At 45.4% G+C, this 27,499-nt stretch overlaps 2 protein-coding genes across 5 annotated transcripts in view; one reads left to right on the top strand and one right to left on the bottom strand.

Moving 5' to 3' along the window:
• The window catches only part of NSDHL (NAD(P) dependent 3-beta-hydroxysteroid dehydrogenase NSDHL), a 35,586-nt gene extending 21,859 nt beyond the window's left edge, over positions 1-13,727 (bottom strand). Inside the window, exon 1 of the mRNA XM_074208196.1 lies at positions 13,514-13,727. The gene's annotated coding sequence lies outside the window, so the exon portion shown is untranslated. The remainder of the gene's footprint in view (positions 1-13,513) is intronic.
• CETN2 (centrin 2) lies at positions 10,464-21,422 on the top strand. 4 transcript variants are annotated; one of them, XM_074208198.1, is made up of 6 exons: positions 10,464-10,578; positions 11,049-11,228; positions 16,163-16,321; positions 16,785-16,913; positions 17,843-17,980; positions 20,106-21,422. In XM_074208198.1, the coding sequence occupies exons 2-6, from the start codon at positions 11,184-11,186 to the stop codon at positions 20,193-20,195; spliced, it is 561 nt and encodes a 186-aa protein (XP_074064299.1). In that variant the 5' UTR covers positions 10,464-10,578; positions 11,049-11,183; the 3' UTR covers positions 20,196-21,422. The 4 variants fall into 4 exon arrangements, with proteins under 4 accessions (XP_074064299.1, XP_074064300.1, XP_074064301.1 ...); XM_074208199.1 differs by having other exon boundaries at positions 10,464-10,631; XM_074208200.1 differs by lacking the exons at positions 10,464-10,578; positions 11,049-11,228 and adding an exon at positions 12,365-14,318.
• The last annotated feature ends 6,077 nt before the right edge of the window (positions 21,423-27,499 follow it).

The raw sequence follows: 27,499 nt of genomic DNA, 5'->3' as shown, positions 1-27,499 counted from the left end.
AAAACTCAAGGATGTGGCAGCCCCACCAGAGAATTTTAATGCTTGTGATTTTTATTCATCATGCACAAGAGGTAAGAAAAAGAGAGCCTAAGTATGGCACTGGCTGCCATGAAATGAAATATGAAGAGTCCGAAAAGAAGGTACTTATGGGAAGACAGGGATGGGAATCCCACAGGATGGGAAAGCATGGTTGGGTTGCCCTCTTCATTGGCAAATGATTTGCCCAGAGAGATAACTGGGAATTTTGGGCATCCAAATATTATACAGTACACAGTTGGGAATGAGGCTAGGTGATGCTACTGAGGGCAGGGAAGGCCAAGGAAATCAGTCTAAGTTGACCACCTGGCAGTTTCCTAGTTCAACTAATCTTTGCCAGCAATGATTTCCATGTAGCTGAAGTGAGCTCAAAATTTGGCACTCTAGAACAAAGACTAGGCTGCCCTAACTTGGTTGTAGCTCTTGGAGCCGACACAGCATGGAAAGATCAGATCAGAAATGCTTGGAAAAGTCCCCCGTGGGACTTTTTCATCTATTGACAAAGAAAGAAAGTTTCTTTTAGCCATGGCTAGGAGTTCTCTAAAGTAAAGGACATGAACAGTGAGATTCTCTCTCTGTGGGAAAACCATAGCACTAAAATTCTAATGGATGCCAACAGGAAAATGGGAGTGAATAGACGTATGTTATACACAAACATTTTAGAAGTGGGTCTATTGTGTAATATCAGCTCGGCATGTGTTCAAAGTACTACTGAGTGGGCACCCCCCCCCAATATCTGGCCTGAGCTTCAAGGACAAGAGCTAGCTACTCTAAGAACTAATACTTTCTTGTCCAAGAAAGCACAACAGAGCCCCTCCCACCCCCCGAATATGCCCTCAGGTTGCACAGGGCCCAGAGGGTAAGGCACAAACCAGGTAATTATTTAACCAGTGGATGGAAACAAGCCACAATATAGCCCTGCTAGGGATAGCCCTAAGAATCAAGATCATCTAAATGATCTCAAAGTGGAACAGGCAAATCTATCTTTACCACTCTCTGGAATCAGTTCCCAACCCCTCCCCCAAATCCAAAAGACTGCAGCTGGCCTTGGGACAAGGAACAACCAACGGCCTTCCACCCATATGATGTAATCCCCTCATTTATAGATAGAAGCTTCAGGGTCAGAACAACATAGTACATAATTCCATCGACAACCTCCACCACTCAAACATGTAGACAGCACTGAGATTTGTGGCCTACATTTGTTTGGGGGTCCAGATCTGTGATTTTTATCAGTCTATAGGGACTTTCCAACATGGAAACTTCTTCCCTTGATGCAGACTGACAAGCAGATTGCTTGCAAGTTATTGTCTTAAAGAGATGCCCAGAATGCTGAGAAGATTGCCTTGAGTTTGAGTAATGGTGACCAGGATATACCCAAGCTGATTCCAAGGCTGGCCCTCTATTCATGTACCATGCTGTATAAATGCCACATACTTCACCTTGAGTATTTCAAGAGTCTAAGCACCTATTCCATGCTTACTAGCTGCTGAGAGTCACTGTGGTCAAAAGACTTCATGGTCCTGTGGCTGACTTAGTGCCAAGCTTCTGTACCTTGCAAGGGTGGTCCTAGGAACCCACAGAAACACCCAGCATATATGGTGAGCATAGAAAGACAAAATATATCCGGCGCACACATATACCACATTGCTAGGCCCCCTCAAAGCCTTGGCAGCTGGGCAACACCTGCCAGACCTTATCTCCTATCCCCCAACTCCTGTTGACATGGCCTTTGAGAACCTAGGACTAGAAGAAGTATAGGAGGAAGAGAAGACTGCATGTCACATGCATATTTTAAAAAGAATTTAAAAAGATATGCCTCCAGGACAACACTCTGGAAGCAGAGAATCCATTTAACTGAGGCTCACATTCAAGGATGCCATTTTCATTAAAATAGCAAAAGGAGAAAAAGTCCACCCTATTTTGATTAGGTCAAATAGATCTACAAATTCCTTATCATATCATCATCATCATCATCATCATCATCATCATCACCACCATCATAATCATCACCACCACCACCACCACCACCATCATCAGGCGCAAGATTTGGGATTTAATTGGCATTGGAACTCCCTCCCTACTTCCCAACTGGTAACCTCCATGTAACTAAGAGGCTTAGAGAATAACCTGGTTGGTCACATACCTAGTATAGAGCAGAGGTAACAAGTCTGCCCAACTCTGGGCTGTGTCTTAATTCTTTATTATAATTAGAAACTCCCTATTTAAATAGAAACAAGGCCCCACTAAGATCCACTGACCGGCGCTGGATCTCCAGTCTCCTTTTTGATGCTATATCTTAAGTTGATGTTAAACCCAGTGCCATAATTTCACATAGGATAACTAGGTGGTGTTGGATCTGTAGTCAGGAAGATCCGAGTTCAAATCCAACCTCAGATACTTACTAGCTATGTGATCCTTCCCAAGTCACTACTTCACCCTGTTTGTCTCAGTTTCCTCTTCTGGAAAAGGTATCATGGTTATGTAAGGATCAAATAAAATTACACACACACACACACACACACACACACACACGAACTTTCAAGTGCTACCTTGTTGTTGTTGAATTGTTTTTTTCAATTGTGTCCAACTCATTGTAACCCATTTGGGGTTTTCTTGGCAAAGATATTGGAGTAGTTTTTCATTTCCTTTTCCAGCTCATTTTACAGATGAGGAAACTGAGGCAAGTAGGGTGAAGTAACTTGGCCAGGATCACATAGCTAGTAAGTGTCTGAGGTTAGATTTGAAATCAGGAAGATGTATTTGATGTTTCTCAAAGTGGACCTATGGGACTCAGTAGCACTGGATTTGAACCTGGATTCAAATCCAGACTCTCCCACTTACTGCCTCTAGGTCTTTTCACTGGTAAAAAATGAGGAGGGGAGGAGTTGGACTCCACAGCCTCTGAAGAGCCTTGCAGCTTGAAGCCCAAGTCCCTGTGATCTTGGGACCCACCTGTGAATGTTATAAAGAAGACCTGAAGGTTCCTCAGTCTCCAGAAACTGGCTGTGGTGCACCCAGGTTAAGGGATATTGGTGGGCTGGGAAGTGGGGTGAGGGAATACCAGTAACTCGAGAGTCTTGAAGAGAGAAGTATTAGTTTTACTCCACCCTTCTATGGCCTACTGATGCTAAAGATTTAAACATTTTAAGTTACTTTTTTATTAATGAAAATAATTTTAGGGGGAAAGATTAGATTTTGTCAATCCCCCTCCCCCCTCAGTCACAACACGCCATCAATGGGGGCTGGGCATGTTTGTGAGAAAAAATGAAATGAGATTCCCCAAAGCTCACCAGAAAGCTCTGCAAGGGAGGCTAGTTAGCCTTAGTCAGCCAAGGCCCAGAATGGGGTTAGCTTGACCAAAGACACCCATAAGCTGTCAGAAGCAGTTGTCAGGTCCAGCTAAACATTTGACCTTTAGACCATTAGGCCCTATTTACCAGGAGAAAAAAAGGAAGTCGGGACAATAGCAAAAATAGCCAAATTTGATTCTTTCTCTCAAATGGTCCACACCAGCCAGTTGTCCCATTTTTCCAAAGGCTATTCCAGAGCCCCAGAGAGCAGGAACCAGTTTCCTGGGAACCTTTGACTCTGGGCAAAGAGTTGAAATTGAATGCTGCAGCAATATTTCCAGCCTTGACAGCCAGCTACTGATGTTGCAAGTCCAAGGGTCCCTGAACAACAAGTGCCCTGAGTTTAGAAACAAAGGTAGCCACCACGAAAGAATGGCTAGTTCCATCCATCCTGTACATTCTGATAAACAAAAACAATATGTCAGACAGGAAAACAGAGTATTCTTTTTCAATGCTAAATAATATTGATATTTTTGGAAACTTCCAAGTCCCACTGATGAATTTAAAGAATGTTATCTCTAAGCTGGCTAGTTCTCAGCAGTACCCCCCACATCCTTCCAGGCTGGGAACAATCTCCCTCAAACTCTCTACCTACCACCTTCTTACTCAATTTGTAGCAAGTTGCTATCAGGTTCAAACTGAATATCATGGATAGCCTTGAAGGTGGAAAAAGAAACAAAATGGCTCTGGTCAAGGGAGTGGAGGGACGGAAATAAAGGAGGTTTTTATCAGTGTGAGAACTGGAAAGGAGGTTCGTGCCTTCCTGCCAGTTCCATTGCTGGACTACCATCTCTGCTTAATAGGAGAGGAGGGAGGGAGGAGGGAGTTTTACCCCCCCCCCCCGCCATGCTTGTATATGTGTATCAAGAGAGGCAGGTGGTCCATTTAAAAGGGAGGGAATTCTTCCCCCCTCCTCTCACTACAGGCCTATCTGGGAAACTGAGGTCTAGATACCCAAGGTTCATGAATATTAGTTTGTTTGCCAACAGAAAGAAGCCACCAGCCTGAAGGCAGCACAATTACTGGTCAAAATGTACCTCAAATGAAGTGACTGAGCCCCACTCTCCTTCCCCCACCCTAATAAAAGATGTTTCTTTTCCACTTTGGGAAAGTTCCACTCATCTCTCCTGTGCAAAATACAGAAAGGAAGAGTCTTTTGTGAGAGAAGCTAAAAAAAAAATCAAAATACATCAGAAGTGTTTTCCTACAGAGGGTGGGAAGAGGTTCCCGAGACCCTTCCTTATACTTTGGAGTGGGGAACCAGTGTCTACTCAAGATGTAAAGAATGTCCCAGACAGTCCCTCTCACCACTTAGTTCTTTGAAAAGCCCATGACTAGTGGCCTCACACAGCTCCTATGAAAGGCCTCTCAAGGGGTGATGCAGCTGGGAAGAAGCAAGAAGAGAGAGAAGAGCAGCTTTTTTTCTATGTACACACTAATTGGCATAGTTGGTCCATTTCTTTGAGGAGCTCCTGCAAAGCAGGAGTCCTGGGAAAAACAAAATGAAGGCCTTTCTCTCCAAATTCAAATGCAGAACACGTAACAGAAAAACTTCCCCAATTAGTATTAATGATGCAAATAACGAGGCGTTTGCTTTTTGCAAAGCTGCCTCTCCACTGTTACCTAAGAAACCCGGCTTGAGCTGGTCCCTATTCTCACGTGCGTCAGCTTAAGCCAATACAAAAACATGCCATTTTTTTTTAATACAGAAATCAGCAAAATGGAATATTTTCAACATGGCTCCCAGGGGAGCTTGTTTCTCAGGAAATTAAAATGGGGGACACTGTACAGACGGTTCCAAGGGTATATTAAAATAAAGGCATCTTCCAGAAACTCAAGATTTACATTAGAACTGCAAAGGAGAAACCAGAAATGAAGCAAAGCTAGCCGAGGAAACAGGTGTGGAAGGTCGGAGTGATTTGGTACAAAGTCAATGACAAAACTGACATTGCCATTCAGATCTCTCCTGACTGCCAAGCCAGTCCTTGGGCCATTGTACAGACCACCTTATTCCCCGCTCCAAACAATCTACTACAGAAAACACAAACCTAGCCAAAAGGCTGTTCCCTTTCAAAGGCTCAGAGATTTCAAGATGGAAGGGACCTTGAAGATTCTCTAATCCTGTGCTTCTTAACTTGGGGAGACACTATTTGCTTTTGAAATATTTCAATAACTGAATTTCAACAAAATGATTCCCTTTATGATCAATCCTATATATATATATATATATATATATATATATATATATATATATATATGTATATAATTTTGTCATTCAAAAAATCGATCATGAGAACCATTCATAGACTTCACCAGACTACCAGAGTTCCATGACACAAATGGGGTGAGAACCCCCACTCTAGTCCAACCATTTAATCTTCCAGATGAGAAAACTACAGCACAGACAGGGGAAGTGATGGGGCCCAGGGCACAGAGGCACCAAGTGATAGAGCTGGGATTCAAACTCAGGTCCTCTGACTCTAAATCTGGTACCAATGCATTATGGGCCCCCCAGCCAGGGCAGTCTGATGAATGAGGTACCCAAAGTCCCCCACTTTGAGGCTGCCCTTTGCCTGTGATTTGTTTGGTACATTTTTTTGAACATTTCTTTGTTCCCTCCTTTCTCCACCCCCCTGATTTTCATTCTGGTTGCTTCACTGGGATGGGTATAGTAGCTCTTCCCAGCTGTGTGACCCTGGGTAAATGACTTCCCCTCACTGTATGAAGGTTTCCTCATCTGTAAAATGGGGATAATAATGCTGACATTCACTTACCTCACAAGGCTGGTGTGAGAAAACAGAAGTCAACATAGAAATGTGAGTTATAGTTATTACTACTCACCTAAGATCACTCACCTGTAACCATCTACAGCTCCGGACAGCAGCTGGATGTTCTCTTTTGTGTCTTTGCCACAGCTTCTTTAAGCAAGCCCATAAGGCATCATGTTTGCTTGAATTTGTTATGTTTTGTTTTGAATAGATATTTCTATTTCTTTAAATGTCTTTTTTGTCATCTGTGGATTTCTCTTCTACTTCCCCCTCCCCACTAAGGATTTAATCCAACCCAATAATCATTTATTAAGCTTTACTTTCTATGCAAGACGCAATAATAGGTGGGGGGGGAGTGTTTACAAAAATGAAAGAGGCAAATGTCCCTGTTTTTTTTAGGAGCTTACAATTCAGTGATCTGGGTGGGGGGAGAATGGGGAACAGGATAGAAGGAAGGCACATACATCAATAAGTACAAATCATATGAGAAAGGTACAAAGGTAGCAGCCGACATGAGTGACTGGAAGGATTTCCTGTGAAGCCATGTTCCAAGATCTGGCTTCAGACCTTCCATTTTTTTTTTTGGCAGAACAGTATTTATTGAAGGTCATATCATTGAACCTGTCAGCAATTCATCATAAAACTAATACATGTCTCGAGAGTAGATAGCATGAAATATTAAGGATAATCTGTGGCATTAGAATAGGAGCTTGGCAGGGGGAGGAGAGGGAGGAGGTAGAGGAAGGAAGAGAAAGGAAATAGAAAACCCTTTCTTTGGGAAGATTTCAAATTTGTTCAAGGTTTTGAAACAAGGGACCTTGGAGATCACAGAACTGGAGATCTGGACTTAGAGGTCGTCACATCCCCACCTCCTCATTTGCCAGAGGAAGAAAATGAGGCCTGGGGAGGGGGGGGGGAAGAGCCTGCTGAAGGTCACGGCTAGCAGGGGAGCAAGGTGACAGAAATCAGAGCCTATCATCCAGTTCAGATCTTGGGAAAGCTAAGTGTTCACAGGGCTGGACAGCCCCTGATTTATCAACCCCATTTACAAATGACCCACATAGAAAAACAGCCATCCTCACTGCCTTTACTCTGGCCTGCTCCCCTCCCCCCTGAAGTGTCTACTCCAGTTACCATGGGAACCAGAAAAACCTTGGCGTTTTCGGAGGCCCCGTGGGGTTCCAAAGGCCTTCTTTCCCAATAGAATCTATGGCGCTGCCTGGGCTCAGTTTGGCTCGGCTCCCCTTGCTGCCCACCAGATAAGGGGACCCAATCCACAGAGCTGGTAGGGTCAATGGTCCCAGATTCTGCCCCGCCCCCAGACCCACCATTTAACTACATGGCCCCTCCAGGTTCACTCCTGCCCCCTCCCCCTCCCCCAGCTTTCCCAGGTACCTAAATTTTATTGACAAGATCTTGCCATAGACCAGGTTGGTGGATGGGTGGGTGGGGGCACCTGCCATTCACACCCATCCGCCAGCCCACCTGATGGTCACAATTCTATGTCCTGCTAAGTTGCTATCACAGGGTCAGAGAACCCTGGACATTGAGCTAGGAGGGGTATGGGAGATCTGGCACAATCTCATCATTTTTTAGGTAAGGAAATTGAGGCTTCATTGAAGGTCTCAGAAAGGGGGAGCTGAGGAGGTCACCCAATCAACAAGTATATCTCACTGCCTGCTCTGTCCAGGTATTAGAACTACAAGTACAAAGACCAAACCAGTTCCTAAAAGCATCTAGCCCCAGAGAGTGCCAAAGCAGTTTACAACTCTCCCCAGTGTGGCCTGAACCAGATGAAAATGTCAATGGGAAATATTTAACAAACTAAACAACAATAGAATAAAATATAGATAACATTACAATTTAAAACTAAGTCCCTATGTGGCTCCCAGGGATCCTTATATAAGGATTAGTGGCCATTGATCTAATGGGTGACACTTCTTTTATAAATGAGGAAAATGAGGCACTCCATCTGTGACCTGCCCAGTGGTCCTGAGGTTAATAAGTGGGGGCAGTGGAAGGAATGTCGGATTTGGAGTCAGCAAGTTGTGGGTTAGATTCACAGCTCTGCCACACCAGCTGTGTGTCTTTGAAAGTCCCTTTACCTCTCTGGGCCTCAGTTCCCTACCCTATAAAATAAACATAGTAAGGAGGTTGGTCTAAGCTGACCAGAAGATGTAAAGAGATGATGGACCCTATAAATCAATGGCTGGGGTGGCCGATGAACATTCAACTTCCAAGTACCATTTGTCTTCAGGGGCCTAAAATGGTGATTAAGGGTGGAAGTCTTATAGCACAGATATATAGTATGGGAAGACCCAGCTCTAGCCTCCTGGGAAACCAACCAAACACAACAGTGAGAAGGGAACTGGCTCCCAGCCAGACTTTCACTGTGGGTCCCCAAGAAACAGCCAGACTCCAACAAAAGGGGCAGTCTGGAGCCACAAACCAAAGGGCACATGGACACTGATGTATGGGAAGCTTGCAGAGAATCAAGGGCCACACCCACAAATATAGACAGCAATGGTGGGTGACAGGGTCATCTTCAGGAGGACGGGATGCTTTCCTTCCTACCAGCACCGGACTCAGGGTCTCAATCTCCAACTCTGCTCCTTGGTAGCTGAGTGACCTTTCACATGTCACTAATCACCTCTAGGCCCAAGTGAAAAACCAAGGGGGTTGCCTTAGATGTCCCTTCCCTCCTCTAAATCTGACTGTCCAAAGGTCTCTGAGGACAAAGACCACAATTTCTCCTCAAAGGGATCCAAATGCTCTAGATGCCAATTGTGGCTAAGTTTGGGACACATAGGTAGTAGGAGAGTTGGATTTCAATGAGGTTCTCAGAGCCCCACTGGGATACACTTAACAGATCAACCCAAACAATACCTGTAACAGGCCCAGAAGAGATAACCTCTAGATTGGGCTTCTCCATGCAGTCATTTCAACAATCCCTACAACAAATGCAATGGCACTGCGGGTAGTAGTTTTGACAAAATGATGGAAAACTAACTCTCCAACTGTAAAGCCTTTTCTGAATAATGACCATTGGTGAGCAAAAGGCCCAGGCCATCTATGAGAGGGAGCAGAACAGGCTGTGCTGACCTCTTGAGTTCAGTGGTCATTCCCACTGGCAGCTGGGAGCCCCAGGAGACATAAAAAAGACAAGACGCAAAAACAGGATCAAAGGTTAAAATGCACAAGTCCTCCCCATGCTGGGAGGCAAAGACCCCCTAGCTCCCCACCCCACCCCTTCCTCCAACCATCTGAGGGTAACGGCAGCCACACAGCAAGAAGGAGCAGGCCAACAATCCCCAGACCTTCAATAAACAAATAACTAATTAGCACATTGTGGATATGCAAATGTCACAACTAAAGAGCTTGGAGAACACTCAGTCCCCTGTGGTCTCTGGGTTCACATTCCAACTGCTTTAGAATCTTAAGAAAGGCCCCCTTCTTTAAGGGGAGCACAGGGGTAAACTTCCACCTAGTTGTGGGGCTTATCACCAGTTGTGAATTACTCTTCAGCCAAATTAACAGTCTCCAAATTCCTTAGAGGTAAGCCAAAGGAGGGGAAAAAGATCAAATACTTGGAGCCAGAAGGAGCCTTTACAGAGAAGGAAACTGAGGTCTGACAAGGTCAAGTAAGGGAAGGGAGATTTGAGGTCCGTTCCACTAACTTCAAAATCAATATTCCTTCCATTGTACCTGGCTGGTTTTGGGCTACTAATTTACATTTTTAATTTTTTTTTGAGAGACAGAAAGAGAGATAGAGACAGAGACAGAAAGAGAGAGGCAGAGACAGAAAGAGATAGAAAGACAGAGACAGAGAGACAGAGTGAGAAAGAGAGAGACAGAGAGAAATGGGGACCTATGATGGGGCTAATAAAAGAAATAGCTATGAAGGCAGGAAAGAAAAGGTGTTTGCAAGGTCTATGTATAAGCGATTATGGGAGTTTGGCAGCCCAGAGGTATGTCAAAAAAAAGAAAAATAAGAAGAGGAGGGAAAAAATGGCATTTTTACTGATTGGGCCAAAGCCCAGTACAGGGTGACCATCTTTCATTTTTGTCCCAGAGGTCTTCAGGACACTGTGATAAGGGAGGTAAGTGATATGCTCCCCCAACTCCAAAGGAAGTCCATCAGATAGCACCTCCCAGACCAAACTTGCCATTTCTAGAAAAGTGAGACAAAGTAAAACAAATGTCCTTCCCTTTGCAGGAAGATGATGGAGGAGGTAGCCAGGAATGCTATCTCCAGGAGACCTTGGCAGGCCTGCTCCTCCCAAAGACAAATGCTATCTGGGAGAAGTGGAAACTGGGGCGGGGAGCAACATCTCTCTTAGTGCTATCCCAATTGCTAACTTCTTTTCTTTTTTCCTTCCTCCTCTTCTGCAGTTCTCATGGAACAAAACTGGTGAGACCTGGTAAGCTGAGTTGGGGAGAAAGCCCCAAAGGGATGGAGAAACAAGGAAAAATGGTAGCTAAAGTCCTTATTCCCCCTTATCCCCTACCCCTGGCAGAAAAATGCTATTTCCATTGACAATTCCCCTTTACAGACAAGAAATCAGTTTAAAGTGAATCTATTCCAAGGAGTTTTCCCCACTTTTTGAAAGGGGAGAACAATCAGAAAATGCAGGGAGAGGGAGAGAAGGGGCCACTACCATAGATTTTGCTCCATAGAAAAGCTGAGGGTTTAGAGGAGTTTCAGAGTTTTCTTTCTTTCTTTCTTTTAATCCCTTACCTCTATTGTTTACTAAGTGGCAAAAGAAACAAAAATCGTTTGTTTTTCAGCTCTTGTTTTTTTTCCCCTTTACCCAGAACCACTTCATCTAAGTCTTTCCAAACTGAAATGAAATTGTAATCTCTTCTCTGGATTTTCTCTCCACTGGTGCAGATTGCAAGCTTCCATAGCCTATTCCTATTCTGTGAGATTCTTAAGAAGTGGACCACCATCTGTACTGGAGGCTTGACATGGTGAAGGGAATGATGGGGCACCCAGGCTGTACATGGAGTTGTAAGCATTTTTTTAATGAGATTTGGTGAGCTGTCTGCTTGGGTTCCTACTGGCCTTGTGGTAAGTATGCCAAAGTATATATGTCTATGTTTATGGGGATTTTTTTTGGGGGGGGTATATCAGGGGATGATAAAACCCTATTAGTTCCATTTTTTTCTACCTCTTATTTCTACTGTTTGGTGCCAGATAACTAAATAACAGAAATGCCAAATGGGTTTTTGTAAAACTTAGAATGTGTTGTTTGCTGTGAGATAGATGATGATTTCAATGCATCACAACCCCAATCTGTGGTGTACATAAATGCCTAACATGGCACCCCTGTATCTAGTATCATCAATTCTGAATTACACCTCTACCAAATTAATGGAATTTTCCTACTTACTTAAGCAGCAGAAGTAAGCTGTAAGAAAAAAGAAAATTAGTTAAGAGAAACAGAGCTACCACAACCAGAAACAAACAGGCGCAAGACCCCAGATGCTGGGGATCAAAACAATGAACATAATGCAATCATTTCCTCCCAAGGAGTTTCCAATCCAATCCTCTAGGAAGATATAAGACATATATGCAAATAACCCAAATACAAGTTAGGATGTTACCATTGCACAGGATTCAATAGAATAATGAAAAATGAAAAATGGATTGCTTGACATGGCAGGGGTGGGGAGGGAAGAAGGTGGTATTTGAGCTGGGACTTGATTTCAAGAGCTGAAGGAAGCAGATTTGGGGAAAGCAAATGACTCGTGGTTCAGACCTACTGGACTTGGGGGGGAAGAGGAGAATGATTATGAAATTTAGCCTGGAAGGGAGACTGAAAGAGTAGTCAGACAGGTACAGAAGGCAAGAGGAGAAAGTATTAGGCAAGGGTGTGGCAAGCAGTGGCCAAAGCTGCAGAAAGGTCAAGTGAGATCTGGCACCTAAGGGGACGTTGGTGCCAATCCATCTAGGAGCTCCGCAGAAAGGGGAGAGATGCAGGACAATAGTTTTGAGGGGATGGCAAGATTGGAGGATGGATGGGGGGATGGCGGGGAAGGGAATGGTGGAGACCTGAGCCTGGCTTTCCAGACGGTGGATCCAGCAGAGAGGGAGGGATTGAAAATGTAAAAGCGGGTTAACTTGGGGCGGGGGGGGGGGGGGGGGGGGGGGGGGGGGGGGGAGAGTTGAGTAGTCCCGGAGAATATGCTAAACAATCGAAGGCTGCAGTGAAGTTGGAAGGCATGATTTTGTGGCGTATCCACTTAGCAGGCTCCCCCAAGGTCCTCCCAACACCCCCAGGTGCCTGGGTCCAACACAAACGGCTTTGCTAACCATCACATTTAGCCTGCCCTCCAGGCCTGGCCTGGGAGTCATCCCATTCCTTTCCACCATTTTCCTTTCCTTCTTTCTGCCTCAGACCTCCAAACTACCACGTCTATTTCCTGCTTTCCCCTCCTCCTCCCCTCCCTCCCCCCAGGACCCTGAAATGCACCCTCCAATCGCAGTCCCCAAGCTCCCAGGGCTTTTGGGAGACCCATCCAGTGCCTATTCCGACAAGCTCCATTGCAAGCGAAAAGCAACATTTTGGGTAAACAAGTCGAGGTTCATTTTCTTCCCTGGCCTAGTCTCGTTGGCATGGCAACCAAAGAGCCCTTTTTCTATTGTTTGGTGAAGTCAGAGCAGAGCCCAGTCCAGTGACAGCCCGGCCCAGGCAGCCGCCTGGTTTTTGCTTCTAATGGCCCTTGGCTCCTCAGCAGATCAGTGAGGCTTTTTAGCCCATTGAGGGGGGTCTCGGCCAAAGAATTGGCATCGGGGAGATCGGAGAACATGGAGTGCTGCAAGAGACCTTAGAGGTTCTCCAGGCCCTTCCTACGTTTGACAGGGGAGGAAACTGAGGCCCAGAGGGGTTCAATGACTTGCCCAAGGTCACACAGGCAGGAAGTGGCAGAGCCAGAATTCGCACACAGGCTAGATTAATAATTAAAGCGGGGTGAAATGGAAATTTGGGAGAGGGAGTCGAGTCTAAGCAGCCTGGCAGGGAGAGGAGGGGCCGCCGCTCGCCTAGGGAGGGCAGGCCGGCCCTGCGGTTCAGCCCGAAGTCCTCAAAGGGCCCCCCCACCCCCACCCCTTGGAGCTGGGGGCCCCCCACCCCCACCCCAACCCTCGAGCGCCCCCGGAGGTTCGGGATGCTGGCGGGAGCTGACCTCCAGGAAGCCTGGCCTCGCCCACTACCAAAAGGCTCCCGCCGGTTCCCCGTTGGGCCCAAGTCCCCCTCCCTGCCGGGCCCAGGGCCCCCTCCCGCTCCCCCTGCCCATCTCGCCCCGCCCCTCGTCCCTGACACCGGCCAGACGGCCTCCAGCAACGACTCTTACTCGTCACTGTAAGGGGTCTGGCAGCTCCGCTCCGGCCCGATCGTCCGGGGGGGGGGGGGTTCTGGCTCCGGCTCCGGCAGAGGCTCGCTCCCTGGCTGGGGTTATACCGTGAATTCTAACTTCCTACGCTTCCCTCGGGTATCCACCGGCCTCCAGCCAAATAGGCAGAGAATCGGCCGAGGCTTTCCCGGCCCGCCAATTGGCCCGGCTCCCCACAGGTAGAGCCAATCGCGCGCTAAGCCCGCCTCACGCCGGATGTCACAGGTCTATCCCCCGGGTGCGTCCGAGCCCCCCAGCCTATCGCCAGCCAGAAGCGCCTTAATGGACGTTCGCCTCTCAGCCCATAGGAACCGCTAAAGAGACACGAGAAGGAGCCAATGGGAAGGCAGACCTCTGGCTTCTGGAGGATGATGTCGATTCCCTCCGCTCCAGTGAGGACCTGATCTGGAGCTCCAGGGGCGGCGGGAGCAGCCGCAGGAGGGGGGTGTGTGTGTGTGTGTGTGTGTGTGTGTGTGTGTGCGCGCGTGTGTGCGTGCGCGCGCGCGGCCCTGGGCTTGCGTGTGCGCGCGCGCGCGCCTGCGTGTGCCCGGCTGGGCGGCCTGGCTGAGTCAGAGCGTGTGTGAGTGTGTGTGTGTGTGTGTGTGTGCGCGCGTGTGTCCGGGAGCAGGGGGCGGAGCCTGGGCCGCCGGGCGCGGGCGGGGCGGAGCCGAGGCCCGCGGAGGGGCGGAGCGAGGGGGGTTTTAGTTGCCGCCTGAGGGGCTCCGGGACTCAGTGTCTGCGCGCTAGCGACGGGAGCGGAGGCATGGTGAGTGCCGCTACTCCCCCTCCCGCGCCCCAGTTCCCCCTGGACCCCAGTCCGTGGCCCGGCCGGGCCGTGGTCCTGTCTTTTCCTTGGCCCTGGTGGGGGACTCTCTTCTGGCCTCCCTTCCCCTTCCTGCCCCCGGTGCCCCCCCCCGCCCCCCCCTCCGCCCCCCCCGCTGCCGCCGCCTCCGCCCCAGCCCCGCTGGGGCCTGCTGCCCCTGCGCCCGGCCCGGAGCCTCGGCGTGCCCACCGTGGCCTGGGCCCCCGAGCGCGGGGACCCCGTCGCTTGGTCCACCCCCTGGTCCGTGGCCGGGCCCTTCCCCGCCCGGCCCGCCGGCCGCCCGGTGGCCACCCGGCCCCCCGCCCGGCCCATCGCCCGGCCCGCCTCCTCCCGACCCGCTGCTCCCTCCCTCCCCCCTGACGGGATCTGGTCGGCCTACTTTCCCCCACCCCAGGCCAGGTAGGTGTCGAGCGCTCGCTCTTTTTGCCTTGCTCCCCGCCCCCCCCGCTCCCCCCCCATTCCCTCCCCCTGGCCCCCCCCCCCCCCCCCCGCCCCCGCCCCCGCCGCTCCCGCTTCTCTTGCCGCTCCTTTTTTTCCCTCTCGCCTTTCCTTGCCTTTGCAGATCCCCTTGGGCGCCCAGCTTGGGGTGGGCCCTGGGGAGGGTGGGGTTGTGGGCTGGGGGGGATGATGGGAGGGGGGCGCTGCAGCTTCGGAGCCTCGGGGGAGCTGGGTGGGGGAGGCGGGGGCGGGGCTCGGGAGGACCTTCTCCCCGGCCCTGGGGATTGGGGGGGGAGGCGGAGGGCTTCCCGGCTGCCTGGATGCCCCCAGAAACCTTCCGGGGACCCCCCCCCCCGTCCAAATACAATGAGCCTTATGGCTCTTGGCCTTGGCTTGGGCGCGATCCTCAGATATGAAAGGGAACTTCCCCCGTGTACGCTTTGGATGGATGGCAATGGCCCTCGGGAGGACAGATGTGTTTTTTTTTTTCATTTGATCTGGAGCCCCTTCCCAATGGCGGGCCGGGAGCCTCCCCAGGAAAGGCGTGCTGCACCTGTTTCCACCCTCGGATCAGCTTGGCTAGTTGCTGTTTGATGTGGGCAGCATCATGGTTTTCCCCAGATTTAGAAATGGCTGCCAAATCTAAGCGGGAGCAAAGAAAGCCCAGCAATCCTTATTTCAGTGTGAACAGGTAGTAGCTCTGGAACTTTCCACCAGAGCACGCTAAAAGATGGGTGCCTAATAAGTGTCCTTGCACGTGAGTAAACTGTTACACAGAAATGCAGTCAATCCCATTGCCAGGAAGCCAGATACCCCAGAACCGAGAAACCCCAGCAGAGCGAAAAGAGCAAAAGAGCCCCTCTTTGGATTGACTGGGAGGAGGGATGTATGCAGACATAGATTGAAACATAGTTGGACTGGGTGGAACCACCCTTCTCCCTCTCCATAATCAGTGGTTCAGTTTAGAGAACCCTTACCATCATACTCCTAGTGCAGGAGGTACAGTTGCACCCCCCCCCATCTGCCCACCTGTTTTTAGTTCATTCTCAAAGCAAGGACACTAAGAATTCTCTCAACAAAAATGAGTTTGAATCCTGTTGTGGGTCTTGGCCGAGGCTACAGACCACAGGCAGGAGAAGCTTTAGGATTCTGGGGGAATGAGATACAAAATTTGAAATGAAGGTTTGTCACTGGTGATGTGCATCAAATGCAAAAGAAAAGACCAATAATAAAATTTCTTGAACACTATTTAGGTAAAATGACAAAAATGACTTTTTAAAAATTGTGCAATCCTGTGTCCTGCAATACAATTTAAGATCACTTGTTCTTTTATTGTTGTTGTTTTAAAGGCCAGTACAATCAAGAAGCCAAACCTGGGCCCCACCCCCCCAAGAAAGAAGATGGGACCCAAACCCGAACTCACAGAGGACCAGAAACAAGAAATTAGAGAGGCATTTGATCTCTTTGATACAGATGGAACCGGGACAATAGATGTTAAGGAGCTCAAGGCAGGTTCATTAAGTCCCAGCTGCAAGAGCTAATCTAGGAAAAAAAGCACAAGGAATCCAAGAGAAATAACATATTATATTAAATTAAAAAAAAAAAAACAAAACAAAACCATGAGTGTCTGTGTTTTCACTGAGTAATTATGCTTAAATATCACTCCAGTGACCTTTCCATTTAAATTCTACATTTCCATTTCCAAGTTGATAAAGAGTTGTCTGGGAATTGCCTTCCTTTCCCCTCCTCCTCTTTTTACTACTTTCTTATCTGCCGAAAGTCTTGGTCACAGGTATTACTGTACTGTTCCATTTTTCTGGGTACCCACCAAAACCTGTTAAGTAAGGTTAAATTGAAATTGTGGTTTGCTTAATATTACAAGATCCAATTCAGAGTGCCACTTTTCTCCCTAAGTATTTTTGAGACTTCTGTCTTTTGTCAAAATAATTATTTAGCCTATTTTTGACATAGGTGGCCATGAGAGCTCTGGGCTTCGAACCCAAGAAAGAAGAGATTAAAAAAATGATATCTGACATTGACAAGGAGGGGACGGGGAAAATCAGTTTCAATGACTTCTTGGCTGTGATGACTCAAAAAATGGTAAGTTAGCCAACACAATCAGGGTAACTTCCATGAAGCATAAGACAGCTAGATGTGGAAATCACTTCAGTAAATTGGACTTAACTAACACAGGGGAGCCTGAATCACAGGATCCCAGATTTAGAGCTGGAAAGGAACCTTACAATTCATCTCACCCACCCCCATCATTTTGCAAGTGGAATAGATAGTGCTTCAGATTAAAAAGCCAGCAGGGAGTTGAATTCTACTCCTATTCTCCTGTGATTTGTAGAAATCAGTTTTCCCATCTAAAATAAGGGGAGGAATACTTGCCATAACCACTTAGCTATTTAGTTACTGTCATTAGAACATAATTGCAGTTAAATCTGACTTTTGGGAATGGAAAACTTAACATACAAGATTACAATTGCATTAAGAAAACTCATAGGATGAATTTTAGTGAAGTCAGATTTCCTCAAATCTGAGAAATGTATTTCTTTAACTTGAGGTAAAGGAAAGAAAGGGAAAAATAACCCAGGATAGTGGGAGGTTCATACAATAATTGTAACCAAGCACCTCCCATTTGATACAACCCTGCCGTTTTCCCTCAGAATCAAGAAGCGTGGAATGATCTTTAGCCCCTGAGATGTTTATATCTCAAAATAAAAGCCAGAACTTGGTATTTTTGTGGGGCATGAGTACTATTCTTTATGATCATGAAACAAGGCAGTCCTCACTCAAGTGGACAAATAGGATGGAAGATTAATAGGGGTTATAGTTTGGTTGGTAGGAAATGGACTAGGATAAAAGCATGAGGGAGAACATTTTAACACAATTTACCATTTTAGGATCATGTTTTACATTGCTTTTATTTTCTTGACATTTCTATAAAACAAAGTAAGATCTTGGGGGTGACTACAGATAGCTAAGACTGGGATATTTCCTTTCTTGTTTATGGTTTAATTTTTAAGGCTGAAAAGGATACCAAAGAAGAAATTCTGAAGGCTTTCAGACTCTTCGATGATGATGAAACCGGAAAAATCTCCTTCAAGAACTTAAAACGTGTGGCCAGAGAGCTAGGGGAAAACCTCACAGATGAGGAACTGCAGGTTTGTAGTAGATGAATGTGAAATTCCAAATTCTTGGCTTCTGACCTTGTGGTACATTTGCTTTGTGAGAACTTGAGTCCTGTACTGTTGGTACTTTGCTCACCACCTAACTTTTTTTTTTGCCCACCTGTTCCCTTAACTAACCAGTTGGTAAGTATGACTAGCTCCCATCCAATCTATGACTTCTTTCACATGCCAAAGGTCTCCATTTTCTCCCCATCTTTACTATCTTTCTCAATTCTGTCTTGCCTATTTCTTTACTTTTTTCTTTTGGTTTTTACAAGGCAATGGGGTTAAGTGACTTGCCCAAGGTCACACAACTAAGTATTAAGTGTATGAGGTCAAATTTGAACTCCGGTCCTCCTGACTCCAGGGTCAGTGCTCTATTCAATGTGCGCCTTGCATATTTCTTTTGTTTTTGTTTTTGTTTTTTGTTCTGCAAGGAAATGGGGTCGAGTGACTTGCCCAAGGTCACACTGCTAGGTAATTATTGCATGTCGGAGGCTTCATTTGAACTCGGATCCTCCTGACTCCAGGGCCAGTGCTCTATCCAGTGGGCCACCTAGCTGCCCCTTCTTATGTGTTTCTTAATATCTATTCTGGAAAAGTTTCTGAGCTTATGTGTGTCAGTAAATTGTGTGCATGATGTTGTAAAGTATTTTAAAGATTGTTATTGGAGAATTAATGTAAAATTAATGCCTTCTCATTAGACTGAGGGGATCTCTTTTGTATTCCTAGAACCTCTCATGATGCCTTCCTGCAATATTATTAAAAGGTTGTTAAAGTTAGCTCCCTCAATTGGAGGAACTAATCTTGCCCTAATCTGCCTCCCAAACAAATGTTTATTGACTGCTTGAGTAAATCTTCCATTTTCTTTTGACCAATACAATCATGGTCCTTAAGGAGACTGGGGGAGATGATGGCAATCCCAGGGCCTATATATTATCACCTTTCATTCATATTTCCAACTCAAATTTAGACCTTTCTTTTGCCTATGACTGAAGAAATCTACACTGTAATTGTACCCTCTTCTCTTATTCCTCTTCTCCCTCAAAAAAGTTAGGGTTTCATTTTAAGACTCAGTTAAATAAGAGTAATATATGGAAAAAAGGGAACCAAAAAGACAAAGAGTAAAGGCAAAATTCAGGTTTCCAAATGGTAACTGAAATCAATTGCCAAGAGAAGATCTGCAGTTAATTAAATGGGGCTAAAGTCTCAAACTCCTGGATATTAGACCCCGGAGGAAACCTAAGGGTATGATCTAAGCTCAACTCCCTCTTTATATAGAAAAGAAAACCGAGGTCTAGAGGAGAGGGACTTGTCCAATAATCCTACAGCAAATGACTCAGCTGCATGTCTTCTGAGACCCAGTTCAGGCTTTAGATCCTTCTGCTTTGCTGTTTCCCATAGCTCAGTTTCATATAGGTCACTGTACAGTTCAACCCAGCTCATTGGGGGTTTTTTAAAAAAATTATTTTTATTCATTTGGAAACCAAAGTAGTCTCTACACTCTCAAACAATTAAATATTAGTTGCAGTTTAAATAAAATACTTAATTGAAGAAAATGCAACTGTTTTCAGTATTTTTATTATATGAAAAAATACTGCCCAATTAAGTGAAAATATTTGTCAATTAATGCCAGTTCTTAAGTTGGAATGTGTAGAGAACAATTTCTGATTTGCATTTCAATTTAGGGTAAGGGTTAGCCTAAAATCTTTGCCTTTCCCTAGGTTTCAGTCATTACAGGATAATGTAAATTGTCCATTACATGGGAGGCACCTTGGTGCAGGAGGAAGAAATCACGTTCTAGTCAGAGGACCTGGGCTCTGCCATTCTTCAATCTGTGCTTCTTTGGGTGGTGAATCTCTTAGTCTCTCTGGGAGTTTCTCACATGTAAAATGAGGACCTTGGACTAGAAAACCTCTAAGATCCCTTCCTCTTGTTAATATCCATCATCATGTATCTAACCACCATTTTACAGATGAAACTAACATGACTTTTTCTCCCAAAGGTCACCCATTGATTTGCCCCAATTCCCCCCCCCCCCATCTCAGTGCTGTTTTGTCTGACTTCATTTTGATGTTTAAGGGGTCAATCTAATCGACCCTCTCCTGAATCCTTACAGGAAATGATTGATGAAGCTGATCGAGATGGTGACGGAGAAGTCAACGAACAGGAGTTCCTGCGGATCATGAAAAAGACCAGTCTCTATTGAAGTCCATATATCTTCCCCTTTTGCAGGCACATACAGAGTTACTTGTTACGTGAAGGTTCCGTGTTTGAATTTTTTGAGGCATCACTATAGTACATAGAGGCTGATTTTCCCCCTGCATTAATTTATCTAGATCACTAGATTGGCAAATTCTTGATTCACTTGTAGATTTTGAAAGAATTCTAATAACATAGTTCTAGATAGAACACCTTGTCAATGAAATCTTCGATTCAGAGTCCACTAGGCTTAAGGATGGGGGCCTAAAACTCCCCTCCCCCCCATCTTTTTGCCTGACATCTCTTCTTTCCTTCATTAATATTACACCAAACCCCAGAGCAAAATTCAAGTGTTTATGGCCACCAAAGTGGGAACAAAGAATATCTCCTTTAAGGTGCTGGTTCCCTCAATCATCTTGCTTCCATCATCTCTTCCCCCTGCCATGCTCAGGTGTATGATACAGCAGGACCATGTGATTGGTTTGTAGGCCACCATTCCAGGCCATTTTATCCCTCCCTCTTCCATTCACCCCTTTGATTTTCATTGACTTAGCTCTTTTAAGAAGAAACTAGCTTACCAACTTCTTTGTTGTGTCTGGAAATACACCGACATACCTATTGTCTTGTGGAGGGCTTGGATTGTTCCATGGTGTCATCCTCTCCAGTCCATGCTGGGGGAGCTGCCTCTAGCTCATCCAGTTTGTGTGTCATCCTGGCAAATGTTCTTTCCTTTTCCCAGGCCAGGCCACCAAACAAAAAAAGCTAAATGTAACGTTAGCCTAAGAAAATCATAAATAGCATAGGTTGGCTTAATACTAATGTTAAAAAAAAAACCACACAAATAAGCATTTCCTTAGTTCATAAGCTTTAAGGGCTTAGTTGCTTTGAAAATTGGGGTGGGTGGGGCGGGTTGTGTTTCAAGTATTTAGCAAAGCCATTTTCCCTTTGCCCTGCTTGGAAGGAAGGGAACTGGCTGTTGTTGTCTTCATTAGCAATCTAATGTAACCGTGGCCATTTTCTACTGATTTTGTCACAAGTTCCTCTTTTACTGGTTAGCTCGAAGAACCTTTGGTTCTTATTATTAGTCCACGACTTTCTCCTCTGATGTATGGATGCTGACCACCAAGTGTCCCACATGGGTAGTTTGACACACTGCTTTAGAACTCCCAGTGGTCTGTTCTGTGTTGATGCTATTTATTTTCTCTGTTGTGAATAAAGTCTTTCTTGTTTTAAAGTTCTGGTCTTTGAGGATGAGTTACTTGGAATTGGGACTTAAAATTTAGTATTTATGTTATCATCATTTAATAGGAATATATACAGAAGGGGCAAAATGTTACCTAGGGTGAACCTTGATACTACTTGCCTGGGGCAAGTCACTTATTTTATAGGACAAGGGAACTACATTCTAGGATGGGATATTTCCCTGAAACAAGAGAAAGGGAATCCTAGAGTCCAGGTAGCTGATTTTAAGGCCTACAATCCCTATTAGAAACCTATTCTGTAGGCTTAGGCTGTTGGAGAGGAAGGTGAGCAGCATGGACTGTGCTGGTCCTTTTAGTCTTTATAGACCCAGCACTGGACCTTGCACATAGCAGACAGTCCAATGGTTGTTTTTTTTTTTTTTTTTTTTTTTTTTTTTTTACCTTTTTGTAAGGCAATGGGGTTAAGTCACTTGGCTAAAGTCATGTAGCTTGGTAATTATTAAGTGTCTGAGGTTGGATTTGAACTCAGGTCCTCCTGACTCCAGGGCTGGTGCTCTATCCACTGCAGCACCTAGATACCCTCAGACAATACAATGTTAACTGAATGGAATGCACACTATTGAATCTTGGTGTTGAAGGAACCTCAGTTTCCCCCTACCTACTACCTAGTGCAAGAATCTTCTTATACTGAATCCTTAACAGTGAGTGACCATCTTTTTGAAGAAGTTCAGGCAAAGGTTGCTGCCATAAAGCTATCAATCAATCATAGCCATTAGAATCTTGGGCAGAATTTTTTTAAAATAAAATTTTATTGACATTTGCTTTTATACCACCTATGTTTTCTACTTTCACACCAGAGAGCTGTCTCTGAGAATGAGTTTTTTTTAGGAGAAGAAAAATAGTGAAGCAAAACTAACCCATGTAATGAGCAAAGACCAAACCTGGACAAGGAGGAGGAGGGAGGAAAGATACAAAGGAGCTAAGGTAGCACTCTATACCCCAGTGACTGCTTTTAAAAGGAAAGAGCATAGTATGATGGTATAGATTGGTGGTCAAAGTCCTGACTGACAACACATGAGCACAGCAAGTCACCACTATCATATCCACCCCAAAACCAACCCAGACCTCCTCATCCCCCCAAATAAATTAGGCCAAATTGTTCAAGAATATTGAAGTTTACTGGGAAGCAAGTAAGATACTTTTTATTTGGATTCTTTGTAAGAGCAGATCAAAGAACATGAACACAGTTTTCAGATGAAATTAAAGCTATCTAGCCATAAGAATCTCAGCTATCAGATTGGAAATGTGATAAACGTTGGAGAAGATGTGAGAAAATTAGGACACTAATGGATTCATTGTTGGTGGAATTGTGAACTGATCCAACCATTCTGGAGAGCACTTTGGAACTGTGCCCAAAAGACTGAATCAAACTGCATATCCTTTGATCCAGAAATACTACCTGGTCTGTATCCCAAAGAGATCATAAAACAGGGAAAAGGACCCACATGTACCAAAATATTTATAGCAGATCTTTTGGGGGGGGGGCAAAGAATTGGAAACAGGGAATGCCCATCAGTTGGTGAACGACTGACCAAGTAGTATATGATTGTGATGGAGTAATATTGTGCCTTTAGAAATAACAAAGGGTTAGTTTCAGGAAACCATGGAAAGACTTAACATGAACTGATGCTGAAGTGAGTAGAACCAGGTGAACATTGTGCCATGATCAATTATGAATGACTTGGCTCTTCTCAGTAATACCATAATCCCAGACAATTATGAAGGATTCATAATGGAATATGCCATCCATACTATTTTCATTTTTTGTTTCTTTTTTCATTCTCATGGTTTTTCCTTTTTTATTCTTTCTTTTTTTTACAACATGGAAATATGATTAATATGGTTGTACATGCATAACCTATATCAGATGGCTTGTTGTCTTGGGGAGCAGAGGGGGGAGAAAAATTTGCAACTCAAAATCTTATAAAAAATGAATGTTGAAAACTTTAAAGATACCATTTACCAAAAAAAAAGGCAGATCAGTGTAAGTAGAAATGACATGTGATCCCAGTAAAGGGTAAAACAACCAGGAGATTGAGCCAGTGTGGTATGTACCACAGACACACACACACTCACAAACACTAACAGACAGGCATATACATACATACATGTGTACATACACACACGCACACCATTCACATATTACTCTAATAGATCAAAACAGTGGAAAAGGTAAAAATAAACAGATTCTGAATCTTCCAGAATGTTTTTACCTATTCTGGTGGAGCCATGGAGAAGTGATGACCCAGGAACTGGGACCACCATTGCTAGTAAATTCCTGGATTTGCCAACTGAACAAGGTTGCTAAGAGCTGTAAAGTGTTTCCCAAGCCTGATGAGAACTCAGAAGGAACTGTCTTGGATGTGCGGTTTAACAGTGCTACCATGTCAGAAATACCTTTGTAGGAACATCTAACTCACTCATCATGATAGTTCGCAAATATGTACAAGGAACTGAATAAAACAGGAACTTCCATATAAGTCCCTGAATCCGGTAGATAAGTTGAGGCAGGACCACAAATAGGCCAGAATGTATGACAACAAAAGGCTCTGGGCTTTTATTCTTGGGCATGAGGATCAAAGTTTCTGTTTTTTTTTTTTTTTACTTTATTTCAATGCCACAGAAGTAACACTTTTTTTTTCACACTGTTTTATAAAAACAAAATGGATGGAATTTTCATGCAAATGAATATCCAGCAGGCAATTCTGCACAGTATTTTGCACACCAATACATTGGTAGTTACTAGAGTGGTTAATGCTCACATTGGTAAAGGGCCCCAAGAAGCCCTTTCAGAAGTTTCCTTGAGAAGTTTGGGGAGGTCAAAAGGCAATTACTTTCTTCTCTTGATGGCCTACTGCTGTCATTGAGCCTCCTCTGAGACACCACGTCTCACTAGGCTGAAATCCCAGGATTCAGACTGGGCGATATGGGCGTTATAAATCATTCAGAGGTTGAAAGTCAGAGCTGCCGGGATTGGCTGACCCGTTTGCCCAACCCCTTCATTTTACAAAGGAGAAAATCAAGGCCCAAATGGTTTGACAAAAGAGGTAGACCTTCCTCCAAGCTCCTGGGGGACCTTAAGTCCTAGCTCCTGGGCCGCTCGGATTCGACCTCTGCTTCTGGCGACGGGCCTTCCGGGCCTCTGGTCAGCCACCGATCGACATCCGTCTCCACTCTTAAGAAGCATCAGAAGATGAGCACCAGAAGGGAGACGCTCACGGGTAAGACCTTCCACCAGGCTGCCCAGGGAGTGCTCCACTGTCCACCGGCGCGGGTTCGCCTTGCTGGAGGAGAAGTGGAGAGGTCGGTCCAGGACATCTCCTCTTCCGCGACCCCACTCTTGGCCCTGGCTCCGACCGGAGGAAGCGAGGCCCGAGGCGCGAGGCTCCGCGCCTGGCGACTCCTGAAAAGGACACAAGTGAGCTGCCCCGGTGCCACCCGCATGGTTCCCTCTCCTAAATCTGGCACGAGGACCCGGCCACGGTGGCGCAGGGGCAGCTGGCGGAGACTCCTCCCAGTCCCCTTAGCGAGGACTCACCTCGCCACCCGAAAGCGCAGGAAAGCGCTCATTCCGAGTGCGCCTCCTCACACCAAAGTTTCTGTTTCTTCCTCTGCATGTTTGACATGTGTGACTGGAGTATATGGTCACATACTTAAGAGATGAGGACATTGTCATCAAAATATTGTTGCAAATGCTTTACAGAAGGTTAAATGAAGCCAAAATAAGCCACTGAAGATGCCACCCAAACAGAAAATGCACTAGGATGTGCTTGGCCATCTTCTTAAAGAAGACCATGACATCAGGGAGATGATGCCATGACAAACACATGAATCGGATTTGAGTGAGGGGGAGGCTGTGCTAAGTCACCAGCCTCACTTTCTCCTCCAGAGCCATCTGGGTCCAGTGGTCAGATATGGATCAGGATGAGTGGAGATGGCCCTGGATGCGAGGTAGTCAGGGTGAAGTGACTTGTCCAAGGTCACACGAATAGTAAGTGGCAAGTGTTTGAGGCCAGAGTTTAACTCAACTTCTGACTCCAAGGCCAGTGCTCTATCCACTGTGCCACCTAGCTGTCCTGCCAAGTCATAGGGAAGCTCATTCTAAAGCTATTTCAGCAATGGCAGAGGACCCACTGGCTGTTCACCAGACTGAGTCTGTATGGTGCAATATTTGGTGGGACTCCAAGGGGTGAGACCATACCTAGTAGAGGAATAGTGTGAGGCCTCTGGAAAGCATTTTGCTAATGACCTTTTCTGGGACCTCCTGGACCAGTTTCTTGCTACCCTTCTGGACAAAGCCTGATGATCTTTGTCCTAACCTATGGGGGACCCAGGAGTTTTGTCTTAACTTGGAGAATCTTCCCTTTTTTAGCTGGGTAGGAGGTGATAAAGCTTACTGTACACTGAGATGGGGGTGAGAGTGGGAGAGGAGCATTTTCCTTAAAGAATGTAAGAATTTTGAACCAACCCTGGAGACATTTCAACTTTTCTTTCTTTTGCACAAGAGGGTTTGGAGACGCTAGGCTATTAAACAGTGTGCCCAAGGTCACAATGAAGGAGAGTGGGCCTTCAAATCCAGGCTTTCAGACTCCATACTGGTCTGCTTCTCCACTGCACCAGTTTCTATCTGCCAAATGCTGCCACTGCTTGGAAGTGGGCACTTGACTTCTCCTCTTCCTCATGGCTTAGCTTCCTACTTTAATCTAAGTTACTAGGGACCTGGCCTGCCTCTTGGCTCCTTATTCATTTTTTTTCTCTTAATAGTATTTTTTTTTCCAATTACATGTAAAGATAGTTTTCAACATTTGTTTTCATTAAGATTTTGAATTCCAAATTTCTCTCTCTCCTTTCCCTCCCCCCTTCCCAGAAAGCAAGCAATCTGATAAAGGTTATATATATGCTATCATGGCAAACATATCTCTATATCAGTCATGTTGTGAAAAAAGAATCTGAACAAATGGGAAAAACTATGAGAAAGAAAAAAAATCTTAAAAGTGAAAACAGTATGCTTCCATCTGCATTCAGACTCCAGAGTTCTTTCTCTGGATGTAGTGAGCATTTTCCATCACCAGTCTTGTAGAATTGTCTTTGATCATTGTACTGCCCAGAAGAGCTAAGTCTATCACAGTTTATCATCACACAAGGTTGCTATTACTGTATACAATATTCTCCTGGTTCTGCTCACTTCATTTAGCATCAGTTAATGTAAGTCTTCCCAGGGCATTTCTGAAATTCTCCTGTTCATTATTGCCTATGGAACAATAATATTCCATTATATTCATACACCACAACTTGTTCAGCTATTCCCCAATTGACAAGCATCCCTGCAATTTCCAATTCTTTTGGTATCTTTTTCTTCAGCTTACCCTCCACTGTTTTCTATTTCCTAACTCTCGGACTCCCTTCCTTTCTGCTTATTTTGACCTCACTTCTCTGGGCCTCAGTTTCTTGCTCCATAAAATGAGGGGTTTAGACTAGATATTTTTTGAAGTCTCCTCTAGCTCTAGCCCTAAGCACATATTAGTGAGCTCTGGCAAGTTACTTAATCCTTTTAGGCCTCAATTTCCTCCTCTGTAGAATAAAGGAGTTGGATGATCTTTGAAGTCCCTTTCATCTCTATCTCTGTGTTTCTATGGATGAACTTGGGCAAGTCACTTAACTTCTTTTTGCCTCCATTTTCTCATCTGAAGGTGACTAGATGGTTTCTGAGGTCTTTCTAGTTCTAGTTCTCAAATATTGTATCATTCTACTATGATGGGAAATTCATTGTCAAGTCTTGTGTCATGATTTTTGGTTTGCAATACCCAGAAGCTCCCTTGAGAGAGTTAGGGAGGAACTCTGAGGGCAAGGTTATTTTAACTTGTCCTGTTTGTATTTCTAGGCACCAACAGGGTTCTGTCTGCCAATCAGTGCCCTCCTCCAGCTGCACAGTCCCCATCCTTCTCCCTTCCTGTTTTCCTAGAAAGAGGCAATTTTAGTCACCCTTTTCAGGTTCCACTCAATGACTTTGAAATGGAAAAGACAGGTCCTGGGAGAGATGAAAGGCAGA

This window comes from Macrotis lagotis, chromosome X (assembly GCF_037893015.1).
Source record: "Macrotis lagotis isolate mMagLag1 chromosome X, bilby.v1.9.chrom.fasta, whole genome shotgun sequence".
Lineage (NCBI taxonomy): Eukaryota > Metazoa > Chordata > Mammalia > Peramelemorphia > Peramelidae > Macrotis > Macrotis lagotis.
This window is presented reverse-complemented; position numbering and strand designations above follow the sequence as displayed.